We start from the raw sequence: 21753 nt of genomic DNA on the forward strand, positions 1-21753 counted from the left end.
TGGCAGAGGCAGTAATGTAAAACATTCCGCTTGTTCCCCTACATTTGCCAGCCATCTTTCACACACACAGGACCATGTGACTACTTTAGGACGATGAAATATAAATAGATGGAACATGTGTCACATGTCCCATGTCTGGGCCTAGGTAATGAAGAACCTACATGAGATTCTTCAGCCTTTCTCCTAAAGCAGCAGCAGAAAAGGCCACATGTTCCAGATGGTACAGCGACAATACAAAACGTTGAAGCCTCAGTCAGCCTGGAACCTTGAGTGACTGTGTGGAACAGGTCTTCTCCCATTCTCATATCCTTTTGCCCTGCGTGGAATCTGTAGTGTGAGCAAGAACTAAATTCTTGGTGTATGAAACCTCTGACACTTTGAAATTGTTTCTTATCCGAGCATAATTGTATTCCTATAGAAGCCAGACCCCCTTCTTCTACCTGCATAGCACTTATTTTGTACTCTTAACTTAGTTGTTAATAAATCTACATGTTACACCCAGACTCCTCCGAACTGGCTCTATGGGACAGAAGATCATGCACAATTCAGCAAGCAAAGCTTTAACTTTCAACCAAATACACAGTAGTGAGCAATGCAATTCAATAAACACAACTATTTTTCTACTGCACAAAACACAGGAAATAATTAAATTTCTTATAGACATTTCTTTATTATATTTTCCCACTTGAATATTTAGAGAATAATTTAAATGTAATGCATACTGACAGCAAGCACAGTATCAAATATTAGGGGTTTTTTTTAATATTTTTCTGTTCTCACCCTTTATTCCTTTAGGAAAAAAATATTTAGATGACCTCAAAAGAAACAATTATTATGCTAATCACAGTATGCAGTAACACATACAAGCCCATACTCAATAGAAAAGAAAGCAACAAAGAAGTGAAAAAGTCTTTCTCCTCAAATCATTTTAATTCATTTTTCCACAGCCATATAAATTTAAAGTATGAAACAACAATAATACAGCTATAGAATCTAGGTTCTCTTTCAAAGCAGCGGCATATAAAACATAGAAAAGCTAAAACCTCAGCACAAGCTTCAAAAAGAACAAGGACTGAGAGGATTTTGATGAAGACATGAAATGCACAAAATACAGTACACAAAAATACTAGAATGCATAAAATATAAAGCTACACATTTCAGGTAGAAAGCATTGTAAAATATAGAGAATATGCAAGAAATCAAAACCAAAGAGATTTTTCTTAGAGTACCATGAATACACTGGAACTGGCAATTAGCATTTGAAGATGGGAACAAGAAAATAGCAGTTTCCCATTTAAAACTTTATTTCTAGGCTTTAGGATTTCACCTTCTTGACATCCTTCTTTCCAGAGCTCTCAGTAGCTGACTCTGCTTTTCTTTTCTGTGACTAAAATGGAAACAGATTTAATGTTCTGCTCCAATATGCACATTTTTAAATGGCCCAACAATGTTAAATCTAGGATGTAAATGCATTAAAAAAAAATTTTAACATGAATATTCACTTCAATGTTATACTCACAGTTAATGTTCTATATAGCCCAACAAAATATATAACCCAATGTAAAATAACCTCCAAAGATTTTTTTTTAAGAAAAGACATAAAATACCCATCAAAAATAGTCAGCAAATGTCTACTTACAGATGGTACTATAAATGTACTTTCATCTTAAAGAACTACTTAATACTTAAAGTTTTTTGGACAAAATGCTATTTATGAATGTATTACTTTTTAAAACCATATGATAGATATTAAAATACCATATTTCATATGTTCTATGATGTGCATTACTTTTTCACCTTGGCATCTCTGAAATCAGGATGCATCTTACCACTGATGACAAATTAGTTACTTGGTGGCAGTTTTACTTGGCAATACACAAAATAATGCTGTCTTACAAGAGGAAGCCATCTTAGACTTGATGAAATATGGTAGTTTATTTAACCACACTCAAATAAAATGATCTATTAAAGAATATTTTAAATTGTAGCTATACAAGGCAACCTGACTAGATTAAAATCAAGTCATCTTACTATTCGACAGTTAATTTATGACCAAGTAAACCAAATAAAGCTTTGCTGTCTGCTCAAAGTTCTCATTTATACTCATAGTTCCACAAAGATCAGAAAACTTATTGGATCAAATCAGAACTCCCAGTTTCAACCTCAGCCCCATCCCATCCCCCCACCCCTCTCCTACTCCCCCACGACAACCAGAGTCTCAATTCAAAGGATTTTACTTGCATTATACTTCTGCTTAAAGTCATGAGGAATTTTTTTTTTTAAATACTGAGCCCTGTTACTAGGGAGTTCCTAACCATATGTTCTACAAACAAATAGGGAATGCAGTTGTAGCATATTCTTTTTCTGTCAAAAACAAATCAGCACTTCATAAAAACAGTTTTTATAATAGGTATCATGTGGCATTAAACATAATATAGGCATTTTAATTATGTAAAAAAAAATGAGATCTACCTAAAAGTTAGGAAAATGCTGAAAATTTTACCATTGGAGTTTTAGTTGCCCGTTTCTTCTTTTCTGCTCTCTCTCTTTCCTCAATTTCCATATTTTCTTTCTCAATCAATGAAATCAGAGTATTACAGCGTCTCTGGAATTCCTAAACCAGATAATAAAAGAGTTTTAGTTTCTGCAACTGAGACATAATCTTTAAAAAGTAGTAATTGTTTAATGGCATCATTTCTGTGGTACAGAATTTCTTAAGTTGGTATACTTTAGAACAATATTCATACAGGATATTAATAGATTCCACCAAAAAGATGAGGAGGGGTAAATGTTATTCAGTGGGTGAATGGGTAAACAAAAGGTGGTCCATCCATACTACGAAATGTTATTCAGCAATAGAAAGGAAAGAACTACTGGTACACACAACAACCTGGATGAACCTAAAGTGAATTACGCTGAGTGAAAACAGCCAATCTCAAAAGGTTATTTACCATATTATTCCATTTACAGAACATTCGTGAAATGACAAAAGTTTAGGAATAGAGCACTTATCAATGGTGGCCAGGAGCTAGCACAGGGGGGAAGAGTGCGTGTGACTATAAAGAACCAGCATAAGGGAGTCTTTGTGGTGCTGATTACACAAAACCTACATGTGATAAAACTGCACTGAAACACACACACACACACACACACACACACACACACACACGAGTGCATGTATAACCAGTGAAATACGAATAAGCTCTATGGATTTATATGGATTTCCTAATTGTGACCCTGTAATACAGTCATGTAAGATGTTACCATTGGTTAAAATTTGGTGAAGGGTAAATAGGACTTTCCTATATATTTCTGTATAATTTCCCGTGAATCCTTTCAAAATTAAAAGGTAACAAAAGTCACATAAACAGGAAAGAGGGGAAGGTCCTATTGCCAAAGTAAGTTTTGGAAATATTCAGGTTACAAATGTCAGACAGATTTCTCTACTCCAGGGCTTCTCAGAGACTTAACTTCCTGCTGAGCATCATCAAGCACTAGGTGGGAGATGCAGGTTGCAAGCAGTTCCCAAAGCTACTGAACCAGCAGAAATCTCTTCTTACAGGATGTCTTGAGGGATTAGAGCTCTGAGGAGCCTATCTCGGGAAACGCTGCTGAATTTGTTAATGCAAGGCAAACAACAGCTGAAAAGATTTTGCATTAACCTCGCCACTACCTGTATTTCACTGCCAGCAAATCAATACATCCAAACTATAAACGGTTTTCATGAATGTATGGTGAGCATTAAACATATGATTCGTTAATACAGGTACTCATACATATTAACCCTGTATACCCAGCTGTGTTTAGAGATAAATCATAGATAAATAACATTTTAAAGTGTAGTTCCTTTTCTGTACAAGCAAAAATGTCTGATACATACAAAATAGCTAAACACACGAAGAAAATGTACATTTATTGGCAATTAAGAACCCCAACAAAAATATGGGAAAAATATAAGAATAGATAAATAAAATTTTTTAAAGAGATAAGTTTAAAATCTACATTTTAAAAAAAGATGGGGATACGGGAACTCTCATTCACTGATGATGGGATGCCAATGTTACTGCCTGTTACAGATTGCATTGTATCCCCCCAAAATTTATATGCTTAAGCTTAACACTCCCACAGTGTGACTATGTTTGAGTATAAAACCTTTAAGGAGGTAATAAAACTTAAATGAGGTTGTAAGGGTAGGGCTCTAACCCAACAGGACTGGTGTTCTTACAAGCGGAGGAGGAGGCAGCCAGAGATACTTTTCTCTACACTCATACAGAGAAAAGACCATGTGAGAGCACAGTAAGAAGGCACCATCTACAAGCCAGGGAGAAAGACCTCACCACCAACCAACCCTGCTGGCACTGTGACCTTGGGCTTCCAGTCTCCAAAACTGTGGAAGAACTTCTGTTTAAGCCGCCCCATTTGTGGTATTCTGTTTGGCATCCCAAACGGACTACTGCGCTACACTTCCCGGGGCACCTGGCCGGCTCTGTTGGTGAAGCATGCAACACTTGATGTTGGGCTGTGGGTTTGAGTCCTACCTTGGGTGTGGAGGTCACTAAAATAAAATCTTTAAAAAAAACTCTATACCTTTCTAGAAGGCAATTTGGGAATATCAACAGAGCATTTAAAAAATTTCCTCTTTTGAACTAACAATTCCACTCCTAGAAACTTAAAGGAAGGAAGGAAGAGATGTATACAAAAATTTACAAAAGAATGTTTGGGGAAGTATTATTTTTAGCTGGGAAATACTGAGAACTAAATTTCTGATCATGTCAAAGTGGAGGGGCACCAGGGTGCTCATTCGGTTAGCCATCTGTCTTTAGCTTAGGTCTGGATCCCAGAGTCCCGGGACTGAGTCCTGGGATTGAGTCCTGACCATGTTGGGCCCCGCTCAGTGGGGAGTCTACTTCTCCCTCTCCCTCTGCTCCTTCCCCCACTTGTGCGCGCTCTCTCTCTCTCTCTCTCTCACTCACTTTCTCAAACAAAATCTTTAAAAAAGAGAAAATGGAATACACAGACACATCTTACAGTATATATGTATACAGAAAAACAGCAAGAGAATAGTAACTACAACATTATGAATAGTCAGCAGCAGCTACCTCTGAACATAGGACAAATGCTAAACTATTATTTTCATTTTCATGCTAGACTGTATTTTCCAAATTTTCTGCAATAAACATTTAGGTCCTGGGCAACCTATGTGCTTTGAAGAAATGGCAAATGGTTTTAACTTTCAAATTATAAGCCAGAAAAAATGACATACAACATAGGAAATGATACATATGGAAAGATTATCAACTATCCAAGCATTTTCTACTTTCTAAAATTTCAAGCCCAAAAGGAGGCAGAAAACCAAAGATAGTCTACCGAGAAAAACAAATTCTCCTTAATGTTTTTTTTTTTAAATTACTATTTACGGGGCGCCTGGGTGGCTCAGTGGGTTAAAGCCTCCGCCTTCGGCTCAGGTCATGATCTCAGGGTCCTGGGATCGAGCCCCGCATCGGGCTCTCTGCTCAGCAGGGAGCCTGCTTCCCTCTCTCTCTGCCTGCCCCTCTGCCTACTTGTGATCTCTCTCTCTCTCTGTCAAATAAATAAAATCTTAAAAAAATTACTATTTATTAATACACTGGCACATTCAAGTATCTCCTGCATCCCCAATTACCCCAGGTTAAATAATTTAGGAAAAATAACATCCTTACTTACCAAAACAATAGTGGTATCTTTAATATGCAGACCAAATACTCTTCATAGCTTCATTCAATAACACACATACAAATTAAACAGCATGTTATCCAATTTATCTATTATAAAAAGGGTTAAGTTGGCCCTGATAAGATTTGATTGTTGGTTTCTAGGGAGACTAGATAGAGTCTTTATGTAAAGCTGATTCTTGAATCATTAAGCTATACCCTCTGGCTGTTATTATTCTCAATAAGTAATAGTTGCCAGTGACTGCAGATATCTTTAGATACATGTTCATGGTTCATATAGGACGATTCAGAGGAAAAAACTAATACTGTCTCATATTCAGGAAAGTAGAACATTTCCAAATGATTATAAATAGACTGTATAATAAGTTCTCATCTTCATTCCTTTTACCATGTCACTAACTACTCCAGACACAGAAAAATACCCTCTCAAGAGAAAGGCACCAAGGAATGGAAGAGTATGGATGTTACCTTCCTAGCATATGTAATGTCACCTTTCCTTACAGATACCAACCCCATTTTTATTCACATGCTTAAGCACTGACTAACTAAACAGATGGTATCATAAACAGAACACTAGCTAAAACCAGAAATTACAAGGCGAAAGGCCAGATTATCAATAAAAATGGTGACTCGCTTTTTTAATAACTCAGTGACTGAAAAATTTCATTATGTCAAAAGCACCTTCACCTTATACAATTTCTCCTTTCACACCCATATTCTTCTAAATTCATGTACATCTTTATATTCTTATATTCCTGGGGCTACAGGGAATGTTTCTTGTGGTCTCTGTTTCCACAACTCTGTGGTCTAATTATCTTTTGCCATGTCCCAATCAATGCTGGACTTAGGAATGAAGTTGGAGGAAGAAAAACAGCACACAAGAGGAAGAGAGAGGATGCAAAAAACAATAAAAAACTGAAGAGGATGGGGCGCCTGGGTGGCTCAGTGGGTTAAAGCCTCTGCCTTCGGCTCAGGTCGTGATCCCAGGGTCCTGGGATCAAGCCCCGCATTGGGCTCTCTGCTCAGCAGGGAGCCTGCTTCCTCCTCTCTCTCTCTCTCTCTGCTTGTCTCTCTGCCTACTTGTGATCTCTGTCTGTCAAATAAATAAATAAAAACTTTAAAAAAAGAACTGAAGAGGGTGAGAAAATGACAAATGGAGGGGCACCCGGGTGGCTCTGTCAGTTGAGTGTCTCACTTGGTTTTGGCTCATGATCTCAGGGCCATGAGGTCAAGCCCTGTGCTAGGCTCTGTGCTCAGCATGAAGTCTGCTTGAGATTCTCTACCTCTCCCTCTCCCTTTACTCCTTCTTCCTCCATGCTCTCTCTCCCTCTCATTCTCTCTCTCTCAAATAAATATATAATCTTCAAAAAATAAAAAGAAAATGACAAATGGAAAACTGGTGTTATTATCTGTGGCAAAAAAAAAAAGTATTGTGCCCATACACATGTGGGAAATACTGGATTTTTAAAAAGTTAAACAAATTTCTTCAGGGCAGTACTTGGGAGATACTGTACAAGGTAAGAGTGATAAAGCTAAGTTTGGATCAAAGGGCAAAGAACCTAGACACTAACAGTGAAGAACTTGGGAATTTTACTGAATTTAGCTGACAAAAGAATCTCATTAATGGATTTTTGAGCAGAACTGGTGATGTAATCAAAGATGTATTTTGTACTCAGAAATCTTCCCTTGATATAGACTCTCAATAGCATGAGTTCATAAAGTCACAGACTCTCAAGATTAGGATCTTTAAAAATCATTCAAGTTGATGCTGTATCCATTCTACTAGGTCTCTGCTAGTTAGTTGTCTGGTCTTTCTGAATTCTCCAATGATGGCACTACCAATAGATTACCTCCCAAGGCTGTGTATTCCACCTTTGGACAAGCTGAAAATGTTCCCTAATGCAGTACTGCCTTATATTTCCCACAATGGGTTCTAGGTCTAATTTTTGTAGTCACAGAGAACTGGTTCCCTCTTCTGTATGACAATCCTTCAGATATTACAAGGCAGCTCTCAGGCCACCACCAAAATCACCACCAGACCTCCCAAACACCTCTCTTTTAGGCTAAAGAGCTCTCCCTTTACCCATCCTCCATTTAACCAGAGCGCACATCTTTTCTGTGAAAAGCCAGATAGGACATATTTTCGGCTTTGCGGACCACACAGTCTCCGTCACAGCTACTCAGCTCTGCCACTGTAGCATGAAAGCAGCTGTAGACAATACACGAATGAGTGAGTGTGGTTGTGTTCCCATAAAGCCTTATCTACAGATACAAAAATTTGAAATTTGTATCATTTTCACATATCACATAATAGCTTTTTAATTTTCTTCCAACCATTTGAAAATGTAAAAATAACTCTTGGCTTATAGGCCATAGAAAAACAGGTCGGGGTAGGGGTCTGTAGTTTGGCAAACCCTGTTTCAAACTATAGTCTTTAGATTTACTTTAAACAAATTATGCTGCCTCAGTTTTCCATACCTTTCTAATCATTTGTTATTCTTCTCAATGCAAAGTCATCCAAGTTCCAACTTTTGAATACTAGGATATATATCTCTACCTTTACTTAATAAATGATGAAATGTTTGCAATAAACAGCACTGCCCCTTACTGTGGAGTGAATATCAATCATGCCAGGCACCAAGTTCAAATATCCTTTGCCCCAATACTCAGCTTCAAAACATCAATTCAAAAGACACAGAAAGCATCAGTAGACTTGAAGTGACTTATTGAAAGAGATTAAAGAGGCTCCACATTACATTTCCTATGTACTAAATTCCTAGACACTAAGCCTACCTAAGTCTGAATGACAGAAGGTCTGTGCCTGTTATATAGTTCAAAGTCAAAAGCAGGTGAATGAACAAGGGCAAAAAAATAAATAAATAAATAAATAAATAAATAAATTGCACTCCACATTTGCGCCTCTAAATTTGTAGGTAGTTCTATAAAGTCAGAATTTTCTTCTACACTTCTTAGTAAAACAAAATGGATGTTTTTCTCCTTTGCTCTTTTGTTAACTCCCTTAGCTTTACTTTAAGAATCAATACCTTCAACTGTATATTCTGTGGTATATTTTCCAGGTTCTTTGTCACTTTTGAACCTCTATCATACTTTAAAAAAAAGCAACAGCATTCTATATTAGAATCTTAGGGCCCAAGCATGCTGGCAGTTAAATGGGAGTTAATAGCCCAATAAATATATTCTGTATTTCTCAAACAAGTATCAACGTTATGATACTTTTAGTTAACGGATGCCATTTACACATCATTATTTATAAAATGTATCATCTCTTCACAAGAAAACACATAAGTAAAAATACATAAAACGGACTCCCGTTAGTGCATTTATCGTATTTCAGACTGTTAGAACAGTTCAGTCTTCAATCCAATACTACAGTTGCTAATAAAAACACATATTTATAATAGGCTATTCAAGCTTATGAAATAATAAAAGCTTCAGGGATGACAGCCAAACAAAGACAATCATTAGAAAAAGGTAGATGGAAAGAAAAGAACTCAAACTCATTGCTAGATTTCTTTACTTTCTATCTAAATCTGATCCAACCGTAGGAGTTTATGAGATAGAAGCCAACTGAAGCATGAAAGTTCCATGCTCATTTATTCACTAAATGTCTACTTTGTGCAAGGTGTCCTGCTGGTCCTTTTAGATATAACTTAATTGTACTTGAAGGTTAAGAGAGCAGCAGTTAAAAAAAAAAAGACTCTGGGGCAGATGGTGAATATGTTAGCCAAGGGAAGGGGAAAAAGTGGAGGAACAGAGGAAAGACAGAGATACAAATTTGGAAATTATCAGCTTATGTGGTAACTGAGGTAGACATTTGCCCACTTCCATAGAACAGTATTTCTAAAATGTTAATCTGATCATTGTCACTGCCCTATTAAAGCCTTTCAATGACTCCCTCCATTTCCTATAGACTAACAACGGAAGACTTTTGAACAGCAGCCAAGGACCTTCATAATTTGGCAGCCCACTATTTCCTCATCTCCCAAGACTTCCCTACTCACACCCTACCATACTAACCTACTTGCAATTTCTGAATATGCTGTGCTTGCTTATACCCTTGCATATGATGTTTCCACAACCTGGAATGTAGTCCCATGGCCATCTCCTAGTTTTTCAAGACTCAGATCCAAGAAGGACCTCTTCTGGGAAGCAGTTCCTCTAACCTAACCCTCAAGGCAAAGGTAAGCACTACCTCTCCTATACACGCCTCTGTATAGAACCTTTTTTAAAATTAAGGCTCAAAAGGAACATTTTATTCTTTTAGATGCATGAGGAACACTACCCCTATGAGCATAAATATATTTTGTTTTTCATATTTTAATAATACTATAGTCAAGAATAAGCCATCAATATATTTTACAGTTTACAAATTTTACCAATAGTATATTAAATCATATTTTCATATTTCATTGTAACGCTCTAAGATATCAACATTGGCTATTAACACACAATTAAGTACTAATATATAAAATAAAAAGTCACAAGCAGCATTCTGTATGAAATTTCCTAGACTATGTTGCATAAGCACAAAAGTGTTATTGTGGCTACAGAACAAGTTGGAAATTTTTGAATTTGACTTTCATTTTTCTAAAGTATCTATTTAAAAAATCCTCTCTAATTGGACAGATAATTTATAAAATATCATGTCCCAAACTAATAACCTAATTAAGATTTGCTATAGATAAATCTGTAAAAAGGAAGCAAGCTAATAAAAAGCTATAGCAATATTTTCTAAAAAGTATTTTTTCTCCTACAGTTCTAATGAGGAATGTCATTGTCTTAATTTTAAATAAGGAACACTTTGATTAATAATAGAGTTGTGATTTGAAAACAAACAGTAATAAGGTGGAATTTTATTACACTGTATATGACCGTGTGCAATTCTTTCTCTGAGATGCTATCAGAAAAATTCATTTAAGTACCTAAGACAGGGTAACTGTAAACAATTCATTACTAATACTTTGATTCAACTCCAAGGTACATGGCTACGGGCAAATGAGCACACAGCTTCTTGAGATGGCTGAGAGGGGAAGAAAAAACTCTTCAGAGGCTAAAAGGCAAGAATGTTTTTTGACTAAAATTAAAAGTCAAAGCAACCCTGCAAAGGATGCAATAAATGGTTATATTAAGAAATGTTCTTCATCTCAGAGAGTTAAAATTCTGCCTTTTCTCCTCTAAGTCCTTAAAAGCTCCTAAGCAGGTCTAAGGAATTACTGATTAAACTTTGGGTATCTTCCACATGCCCTTTCCAGTAAACTTGAATAACGTGCTAGATCTTTTGAATCTCTCAGATTCTTTTCAAATCTCCCAGTCACATTAAGTCTGTTACTAAATGAATGGAGATAATACCCTAAAACTCACTCCCTAAAAGGAATGGCAAAAAAAATTAATGAGCTAATGTTAGTAAACAGATTGGCAAGTATTACATAAAGGATACTATATAAACACAGAGTATTATCATTTCCTAATAGTCACTTAGTAAAGTCCTTTTAATTCTGATCTTTGAAAGTCCTAAGATTAAGACCCCATTATAAAATATCTTTCTTAGCAAGAAAATGGTAAGGCGATTCACATGCTCTGAGCTTAAAAATCTAAATTGATCATATCCTTCCTACTTGCTTATGCAAGCTCAATAGCGACTGATTACTTACTTAAAGACCACACAAGTCCTCAAAGAAAAAAATCACAATCTTTTTAGCACATAGAAATAGAACTAAAACTCATTTTCTCTTTTGTATAGCCAGCATTTTTAAATGGAGAACAGCCTCAAAGAAATCTTCGTTCTTTAGCTGAAGGCTTTCAAAGTGAGACATGTTTAGAAGTGGAGGTTCATGCCTTTAAGCACTATAAGACTGTTAGTTAAGTCAGAAGCCACATATTCAGTACTCTGAAATGGCTGAATAAAATATAACTATCAAGGTTCTCACTTTTTTCCAAAGTATTTCACACTATTTATTGGTGTCTCTGGGAAAGAAGAGTCACCTTTAAGAAAACTATGTTTTTTAAAGACAGTTCCTTTAGTAAAGCTAAGTTTAAAGTTTACTCAGTAAGATTTTAATTTGAACACAGTGACACACTCACATAATGTATCAAATTACATCCTTTGTAGTTCTAAGATAGGATTTTTCAATCAAACAAATTAACTTTGGAAAATACAACTGCCTTTTTCAAGAGGAAGTTCCTCTTCCTAGACTGTGCACGTGATTCACTATACAAGAACAATTATTTAAAATAAGAGGGCAGGGGTGCCTGGGTGGCTCAGTTGTTAAGCATCTGCCTTGGCTCAGGTCACAATCCCAGAGTCCTGGGATCGAGCCCCACATCAAGCCCCGCATCGGGCTCCCTACTCGGCAGGAGGCCTGCTTCTTCCTCTCCCACTCCCGCTCCTTGTGTTCCCTATCTAGCTGTGTATCTCTCTGTCAAATAAACAAGTGAAATCTTTAAAAAAAATAAAATAAAATAAAATAAGAGGGCAAAGGGATCACCTAGAATTATTAATAATCCATTCCTTTAATTCCTAAATGACTGATAATGCCATGAAATATTCCAAAAAGTCTAACTATATGCATGTTCTAAAATATATTACCTATAATCTAAATCCAGAAATACAAACAAAACTTATCCACTAACCAGGAGGGAAATAAAAACAATATGACAGAAAAGTTAACAAACAAAAAGCTTTGGATTAAAATATTTAAATATGAAATAAACCATTATATGTTCTTACAGATTCTTTAGAAATCATAAATTCCACCTCACGGAAGGACAAAGATATCTTCGTTATTAACAGACAAAATAAAGGTTTCACTTTGTAATCACATAATTAGTTAATATCTGCTCTTCGGAAAATATACATTGGAGATTTAAATCTCTTGGTAAAGAAAGAAGTAAATGCTTTGTAGAAGACACAGGAAAATGAGCATCTTTACAAGGGAGTTCAGAGACATCTAGTGGTTGATAATAATATACCAGGGTTTTTTCTTAGAAAATAAAATAAAGTTATGTGGTTCTATAGCCATGTTCTTATTACAAATAATGTAAGGTTTTTCTTGCACTTTTGAATCTGTTTCATCCTCTGCTTTAGTTTAATGTTTCTAGAAACTGAAAACAGCATTAAACTTTCAACCTTTTAAAAAATGAGTAAGATATCATTGAAATAATACTCAAAATTCAGCAAATGTTCTATCACATAAAAGGGCACTTACGAACTAAAACATGATTCACTGACAAATGCAGGTAGGCATTTGTCTTTTACAAGCTGTTGATGCTGCTCTACATTAGATCATTACACACATAAAACTCCAAATGGCCAAAATTTTTAAATTCACGGCTTTTCAAAGGAGTTCTCTGCTAAACATGGTAATAAATGCACTGTGCTAGAAGATACCTTAAAAGGCCAACTAGCTCACTGCCAAAGTCTTCAGTCAAAATAGAAGCTCATTTTCAAAGATAATAGAAAAGCTATTTACTTTGTTCTTCAATAATCTATTTCAATCATCTAAAGTACCCTGTCAAGCAACTCTTTCCCATCTCAAACATCAGCTTTTCATGCTACAGATTATCTTTTTTATTTTTAATTCAATCTTCCTACTGTATCTTATTAACATATATACCTCTTCATATTCTTTTGTGTAAACATAGCACTTTAAATTTTGTACCATACAGTGGCTAACTGAACTAACGAACTAACTAAATAAATATTCTTCTACACATTCAAAATAAATAAATAAATAAATAAATAAAATTTATCCCTATTAAATGTCATGTTATGAGACTTAACCTGTCCATCATTCCAATTTCTCTAGTTCCTTTTGAATCCTGGCTTAATCCAAAGTGTTTGCTAGCTCTCCAGCATTATGTATTCCATAAACATTCTAATAATCCAAGACCACTCTAAATTTATGTTCAAGTTTTAAGAAATATTTTCTCTTATAAAGTATCTACCCAAATTAGTGTCTTCAATATAGCAACTCAGATTTTTCTTTTCCTTTTATTCAGCTTGAACTGAAAATATAAAATGAAATCAAATAAAGTATTAAGCACTGTTTCACACCCCTATTCACACTTTAGGCCAAGAAAACACTTATGATAGATACCAACTACCTAAAAATGTCCATTGTTCAGGGGCACCTGGGTGGCTCAGTCAGTTAAGCGGCCAACTCTTGATTTCAGCTCAGGTCATGATCTCAGGGTTGTGAGATCAAGTCCCATGTTGGGCTCCAGCACTGGACATGGAGCCTGCTTAAGATTCTCTCTCCCTCTGCCTTGTTCTCCCCCCACCTCTCTCTCTACCTCTCTAAAATAAAACGTCCATTGTTTAAATTGTTTGTTTCTGGTGCTTTTAATTTTTAGGCTATATAAATCTATTTTGTCTTAATTACCTCAGCTGACAAAAGACTGACAATCCTAACATTAAAAATGTGTTGCACTTAAAAGTGTTCAGTATCAATTTGAACACTGTCCAAGCAGCAGTAGAATTTAACAGGAACACAATTCATGTTAGAAAGTAATGAAGTAAATTGCACAAAGCTAAAATAGCTCTTCTATTTAATTATTCTCTGTTGTATCATATTCTTTTAAAGATTCAACTTAAGCAAAAATTCCTTCTCATTAAAAATAAATCCTTAGGTCATTCACACCATCTCAAGTATCACCTGCCTAATTACAAAGGGGGAAGGTACCTTTAAAGCTCTGGTGGTCATCAGATTAACCAAGTGATCAAACTTAGCATTACCAAGAGTGGACAACCTATGTCAACGTGCCTCCTGATGTGATGTGATAAGTACACATCACTTATGTACATTCTTGCCCCAAATGCTTAACCTAAATTTAACAATAAGCAAATGAGTTAATATGGGACATTCTACAACACAATAAGCCCAGGCACCTTAAAAAAGCTGCTGTCATAAAAAACAAAAAGAAAAACAAAAAGTTGTAAATTGAAAGAAACTAAAGAGAATCAACAACTAAATGCAATATGTGAACTTTGCGTGGATCATCAATTTAAAAAAAGAGTTGAAAGACACCTTGGGAACATCTGGACAATTTTGTACAGGGACTGTATACTACATGACATTACTGAATCAATGTTAACATTGTCAGGTAGGATAAAGCTATTGTGGTTATGTAAGAAAAGGTCCTTATTTTTAGCAGATAAATGCTGAAGTATTTGGAGATGAACACTCATGATGTCTGCAACTTACTTTCAACTGGCTCAGAAATCTAGATTTGTAGATTTATGAATACCAGATACAGGTATGTATTTCTGAATATAGATATATTCCTGTATTTCTGAATATAAAATACAGATTCTATATGTATATATAGATTCTATGCATGTATGTTAAGTGCATATCTGGGCAGAGGACAAAATATTAACAATTAGAGAATCTAAATGAAGAATATACAATATTTGAGATTTTTCAAGATAAAAAGTTGAAGGAAATAAGTAAGAAAAGAATACATACCATGGCAGTTCTAGACTTGATAAACCAGTCAAATCTAAACTGAGGAGCATTCCGTACACACTGTCTTAATTCTTCATATACGTTTTCTCTATCAAAGCCCATTTTGTGTAACATACAAATCAAGAATCTATCTTCTTCCTCAGTATAGTTCTTTCCTTTGCTGGTTCCATACTGAATACGCAACTGATGAAATGGAGCCTTGTATCTTGCAATCTGTACATTTAAACAAAATAGTGATTTTAGCTAAATGTGCAATAACTCAAAGCTAATCATCCTGTCAATTAAAATAGTCTAATAATAATTTGAAAATTATGAAACATAGTACTTTGGCATCCAGGGCTTTCTTGATACTGATCCTTCGTTGAATTCTTGCTTCTCCACGTTCAATCTGAGCCATAATTTTCTCAATGTCTTGTAATTCATTGCAACGTTCCCAAAAGACAGCTGAAAAACAGAATTATTACTTTTTAGTAACTGTACTACCATCTTAAGCAAATGAATCCAAGGAGGTGTAAAACAAAGAATTAAGATTCCTAATAATTCTTTAAGATAACAAAGAATTAATAAAAAATAAAGAATAATTCATGTATTTCTTTTCATGAAATATGGAATTTTTAGTCATCAACACCAAATGACTAGGATTTCAAAAGATACTACAGACACTAATTTAAGCTATGTGTTCATTCAAACATGATACAGAAAGGACCAAACATATAAAAAGAAGAGAGGGTGACCATATAAACTTAAAGAACATAGCTTCCCAGCATGCAAAATGAAAAATGAAACCCACTGGGGCGCCTGGGTGGCTCAGTGGGTTAAAGCTTCTGCCTTCGGCTCAGGTCATGATCCCAGGGTCCTGGGATCGAGCCCCGCATCAGGCTCTCTGCTCAGCAGGGAGCCTGCTTCCTCCTCTCTCTCTGCCTGCCTCTCTGCCTACTTGTGATCTCTGCCTGTCAGATAAAAAATAAATAAAATCTTTTAAAAAATGAAACCCATTATCAACAGATCACTCAAACTTCCTAAGAAACAGCAATTTCTACCAAAACTTTTGCTTTACTTTTGGAACCACTCACTATACTTATAATATTTCCAATGACCTGTATCTTGTTTTCTAAACGTACTTAAAATAGCCTTTTCTCTTAAAAACAAAAAAACAAAAAAAAACCGACAAAGTCATCCAAATTTTATGTATGATTTAAATAATTTGGCTGTATTATGTCACACGTTATGACTTCGGTGAAAGACCTCTTAATACCATACACTACCTTCTCAAACTTTTCATTTTTAGAGCCTATCATAAAAGGAATGTTAGAGCTCTCTGACTTTTATTTATTTTTGTGGGGGTGGGGCTTCAACAACAAACATTTATTTTTCACAGTTATAGAAGCTGGGATGTTCCAAGATCAAGGTGCTGGCAGATGCCAAGTCCAGTGAGAACCCACACTCTAGTTCATAGATGACCGTATTCTCAATGTGTCCTCACATGGTGGAAAAGGCAAGAGGGCTCTTTGGGGTCTTTTTTATAAGGGCACTAATTCCATTCATGAGGGCTCTACTTTTATGACCTAATCACCTCCCAAAGCCCCCATCTGCTAATACCATCACGCTGGGGGTTATGATCTCAACATAGAAATTTGAGGGGGAAACATCCAGCCAAGAGCACAGAATTGGTACATTACTGGGCCATTTTCTTCTTTGCACTGGACATTAACCACCCATCTCAGCATCACATGAGGAACTGGCACTCTCTGACTTTCATAAGCACCTCTGTTCATTTTTCATTTTACTTATTCACTCATCATATAAATGCCTGCTATGTATAATATACCCACAAACAGCCAATTGTATTTTCTTTTATTACAACAAGCTACATAAAGTCATTCTAATCTCCCTACCCTCTGACATGACCCTAATTAAGCTGTCCTGAGGTAGTCATGCCACCAGAACATCTGACATGGTATTTTTTTAATCACTTGTTTTCTTACAATTTCATACACATTGATGCTATTTTAAAGAAAATTCTATTTCAGAAAAATCTCTCTGCACAAAATCTCTCTTAGACTCTTTTCATTCTATTCTTGCTACTAGAATTTCTCTCTCTCATCTATTTTTGCCCTCTCTAAGACCCCAAATGTCCTAAACTATATGATAAAACTTAAAAGTAATAGTAATGTTATGCTGGAATCAAGGAAAAGGTAATTCTTAAATTTGATATTATATGAAATAAAAACTCAATATAATCAGCCTCAAAATTCCCTGGTAATCACCAGAAACCCTTTCAGATTTCTAAAATAAAAAGCATCTTTTCTCTAAGAACCTGGATTTCTTCAAGCACTAACACTCTAGATAAATTAAAAGCTGTTCCTAACTTGTGTCAATTGTTGGTGTAATTATTAGTACTATAACGTTTCCTCCCTGCTATTTATCACTAAAAAAACATAGAATTTCAGTTGTTAAGCTAAATAGGCTTTGAGAGGTTAACACTGAAACCTAAACCTACTTTGTATTATTGCTTCCATAAGAAAAAATGCTCTAGACTCTAAACAGTTCATATTCAGACTAAATGTGAAAGTTCAACCTATTTGGAAGTTAGAAACTTGCTATCCTATATATAGAAAACTTGCTAGAGATAATTACCTATCTTTAATAAGATTTGTTTCAGAAGCCTGAGGTTGGATGTGCTGTGACATGGGAATTAATATTAACTCCATATGCTTCAAGACCAAAGACACAGCTGAGTAAGAAAGAGAAATGACTCTAGAGCCAATCAAAAGATTTATTCAACCAGGCTTTTTAGATCTATTCCAGCTTGCCCCAAGTTAATGGAATGCACATGACCTGCCTGGAGTTGACTGGAACCCTGAGGATATGTGTATGAGGATATAAAATGGCCTGAGAGGAATTTTCTACTTCAAGGATGACCTAGAAAGACACTAAGTCAATCCTTTGAACCTAAAGTCTCAGATTTGATTTGCCCAGAAGACCAAATTCCAGAGATGGGAAAGTGGGAAACTAAATTTTTCAACGCTCATTCAATAGCTACCTTTGTTTCATTAGGGCTTTACTTACCTCTATTAGCTAACTACTGATGATAATAGCAGTCCATTTAGATAATTTTTAGATGATTTCTAAATATCTAATTCTAATCAATAATTAGATAATTTAGATAATTAGATAATTTCCATTTTTGTGGAAATACAATTATATTTTATATTTTCACTTACACTTTATTTGTAAAAGTTTAGAAGATCTCTGAACAATGATACAATTAAATTGACACTAAAGAAATGAATAAGGTTACAATTAAATACTATCTTTTTTTTTTTAAAGATTTTACTTATTTATTTGACAGACAGAGATCACAAGTAGGCAGAGAGGCAGGCAAAGAGAGAGGGGAGGAAGCAGGCTCCCCGCTGAGCAGAGAGCCCGATGCGGGGCTCGATCCCAGGACCCTGGGATCATGACCTGAGCCGAAGGAAGAGGCTTAACCCACTGAGCCACCCAGGCGCCCCACAATTAAATACTATCTTTAAGGTCACATACAAACCTGAATATTCCATGACCTCCTCAGGGGATTTGCCCTCTACCTCTCGAGCTATATTATCAATGTCATCTCTTCCATACTTCTCATTAGCTTTAATAAACTGGTTAAAATCTCGCTTAGTCCAGTTTGTGAATCCCTGTGAACAGAAATTAAGCATTATCAATACAAGTTAAATTAGCAAACCCAATTATTGTTTTGCTTTCTATACAATGATACATTAAAAATACTTTAAAAGACTTAAAGTGCCCCCTCCTTACAAAATCCCAGGTTTTTTTAGAAAGAGAAGTTGAGTGCTATAAAAATAACTGCTTTTCTATCATGAAGAGAATGTACTTCTCTCCAAGTACTATGAACGGATTTATAGTTCCAAGATATTGTGCAGTTTTTAATTCCGTATTTAATAGATGCCTACATTAAAATACAAATGCAATGATACAAAAATGCTAATACAAATAATGAAGCCCTGATATTCTAGTACTTAAACAGTTTTTTTCAAAGATCTGTTCCCCATGTAAATTACGAAAGGAATGTGATCGCATTAGATCAAAAAACACAGAGGAAAAAATAAGAATGCAGAAAAAAATGTGTAGCTCTTCTTCACATCATTCCAAACTACAGGTGACTCTTGAAGAACATGTGCTTGAATCGTATAGACCCACTTATAGATGGATTTTTCAATAAATACTGTGCAGTGCTGTAATGTATCTTCTCTTTCTTATGATCTTCTTAATACCATTTTCTCTTTTCTACCTTACTTTATTGTAAGAATACAGTATGCAATACATGTAACATACAAAATATGTGTTAATCAACTGTTCATGCTATAGGTAAGGCTTCCAGACAACAGTAGGATGTTAGGTAAGTTAAAAGTTACAGGAAATTTTTTAGCTACATAGGGGGTCAACACCCTAACTCCCATGTTGTCTAGGATCAACTGTGCTGTGAATAAATCATTTCTATTCAAAATTGTATTCATAAAGAGAATTTCTATAAACAGAATATTATTGATCCCACTCACTTTCTTTATTAAAAGACAGAACAGTTTAACCAATCATGTCCTAAATCTCTTTGGTATTATTAGTATGTCTGTGAAGTCATAAAACCAAGAATTTTTTTCCATTCCTTATATCCAAACCCATAATAATGTGATATCCCTGGCTGTTCAAGACTCTATCCCAAGCCTTTCTTTAGCTGATGAAGATTTCAGATGACCCCACATTTTGTATCTCTGCCATGATTTTCTTAGAAGATTAATTGTTTAAGTCACCAGAGAAAGCTGTTTAAAGGTGAATTCGACTACTAGGAGGGGCAAAAAAATTGATTTTACTTCTAATTACAAACTAGAGCAATTCCTCAGTTGATACTGTATATTCACAATATAGTATACATTCACCATATACTGCAAGCCAAGTAGCATTCTAAGACCTTAGCTTTATTTCTATGTTCAGGAAATAAATTGTGAAAATAAAACATGAATATTTAAATGTTTTATTTTATTCTGCAGTAAGTCCTAATGGCCAACTGCAATTACATTTGCAAACTAAACTTTACAACTTCCAGGCATTGGCTCAAAAACTTATGAATATATGAATATAATTTGTAAAAATTCATTCAGTAAAATCACACATCATAACAAAGAAAAGACCTATGTAATAAATAAGATATAAATACAAAAACTATCTCTCAATAATTAATGTGGCAACTTTCCTAGCACTGTGCCTTGCATATTGTTCAAAAGAATTTGTTGAATAAATAAATCTTACTGGCATCTTTCTACACTAAGGTGGTTTCATACAGTATACGTGTTTGTTTATTATCTTGCAAAAGTCTTTTAAGCTATAATTTTTTTATCTCCTATGGATTATTCATCTTCTATAGATTATTTGTATATTATTTCTACACTCATAAGACTTATTAAAGCCACAATGACCAGAAAGCATTATTATTTTGTTCAAATGAAAACGTTTCCTATTTAGTAACTATTAGCTTTTAATTATACAATAATCACCTTACAAAGTTTCAGAACTCTCTCACTGTTACATTAAAGCTCTTTCCAAGACAGGATAAAAGGAATTTTGAGAATTATGAAATTAGTCCATAAATAAAAGATTAGTAGAGTATAATTTCAGAGGACAGTTTACAATCAATAAAATAAATGTAAACTTCCAAGAATATGCTAGTACTTATTGCTTATCAGGAGTCATACATGGTTAACATAATTGATAAAATGTATGTCCTCATAGAAATAACTGACACTTATATTTTGCATTTATGTATTTCCTAGCATTTCCAAATGGGTGTATTCTATAAACAGGATAAAAAATAGGAAGAGCTGATGTAAATGTATGTTTACAAAATAGCCCTGTGTATTGTTGATGTGTCTAATCAGCCCATACAATAAAAGGTAAATGTGTTCTGTATTTTCTTTCTACTAGTTAATCAGAAACACTTCAGTCATTTAAAATATTTTACTTGGGTAAGAAGTTTTTCTTTTTCTTCCGTCTCTTCTGGTGTAAGAGGTTCAGCTGCATCAATCTTTTTTTGCTCCTCTCTTTGAGCCACAGCTGGATTTGGAATATCGGGATTCCTTGGGACCTATAAATCAAGAGATGAATTATAAGTAAACTGTTGAGAAAAATTAATTGAGGGTGTATATTTATATATCAATCTTAGAGTTATTTCAACAGTAAACAATATAAAGTCATACCAGAATGACATATAATCTTCTCCACATTCTTAGTACAATGATATTACCAAGATAAAAACCATTCTTAAACGTGCTGCATGGTATTTTAGAGTTAAACCCCTTGCTAAGTGCCACATTATATTCTAGATTTAATTATAACTGTGGGGACGCCTGGGTGGCTCAGTTGGTTAAGCGGCTGCCTTCGGCTCAGGTCATGATCCCAGCGTCCTGGGATCGAGTCCCACATCAGGCTCCTTGCTCAGCAGGGAGCCTGCTTCTCCCTCTGCCTCCGCCTGCCACTCTGCCTGCCTGTGCTCTCTCTCG

The 21753-nt window shown here is 35.1% G+C and overlaps 1 protein-coding gene across 2 annotated transcripts in view; it reads right to left on the minus strand.

Annotated features, from left to right (window-relative positions):
* Positions 1 to 651: 651 nt before the first annotated feature.
* LOC111157257 (SWI/SNF related, matrix associated, actin dependent regulator of chromatin, subfamily a, member 1) overlaps positions 652 to 21753 on the minus strand; it is a 70788-nt gene continuing 49686 nt past the window's right edge. For both annotated transcript variants that reach the window (XM_022518531.1, XM_022518530.1), the window contains 6 exons: positions 21216 to 21338; positions 18747 to 18879; positions 15525 to 15643; positions 15200 to 15412; positions 2504 to 2614; positions 652 to 1387 (listed from right to left, as the gene is read on the minus strand). In XM_022518531.1, the coding sequence (XP_022374239.1) occupies positions 1316 to 1387; positions 2504 to 2614; positions 15200 to 15412; positions 15525 to 15643; positions 18747 to 18879; positions 21216 to 21338 (771 nt within the window). In that variant the 3' untranslated portion in view covers positions 652 to 1315. The remainder of the gene's footprint in view (positions 1388 to 2503; positions 2615 to 15199; positions 15413 to 15524; positions 15644 to 18746; positions 18880 to 21215; positions 21339 to 21753) is intronic.

Source organism: Enhydra lutris, unplaced genomic scaffold, assembly GCF_002288905.1.
Source record: "Enhydra lutris kenyoni isolate GAN:26980312 unplaced genomic scaffold, ASM228890v2 scaffoldscaffold53, whole genome shotgun sequence".
NCBI lineage: Eukaryota > Metazoa > Chordata > Mammalia > Carnivora > Mustelidae > Enhydra > Enhydra lutris.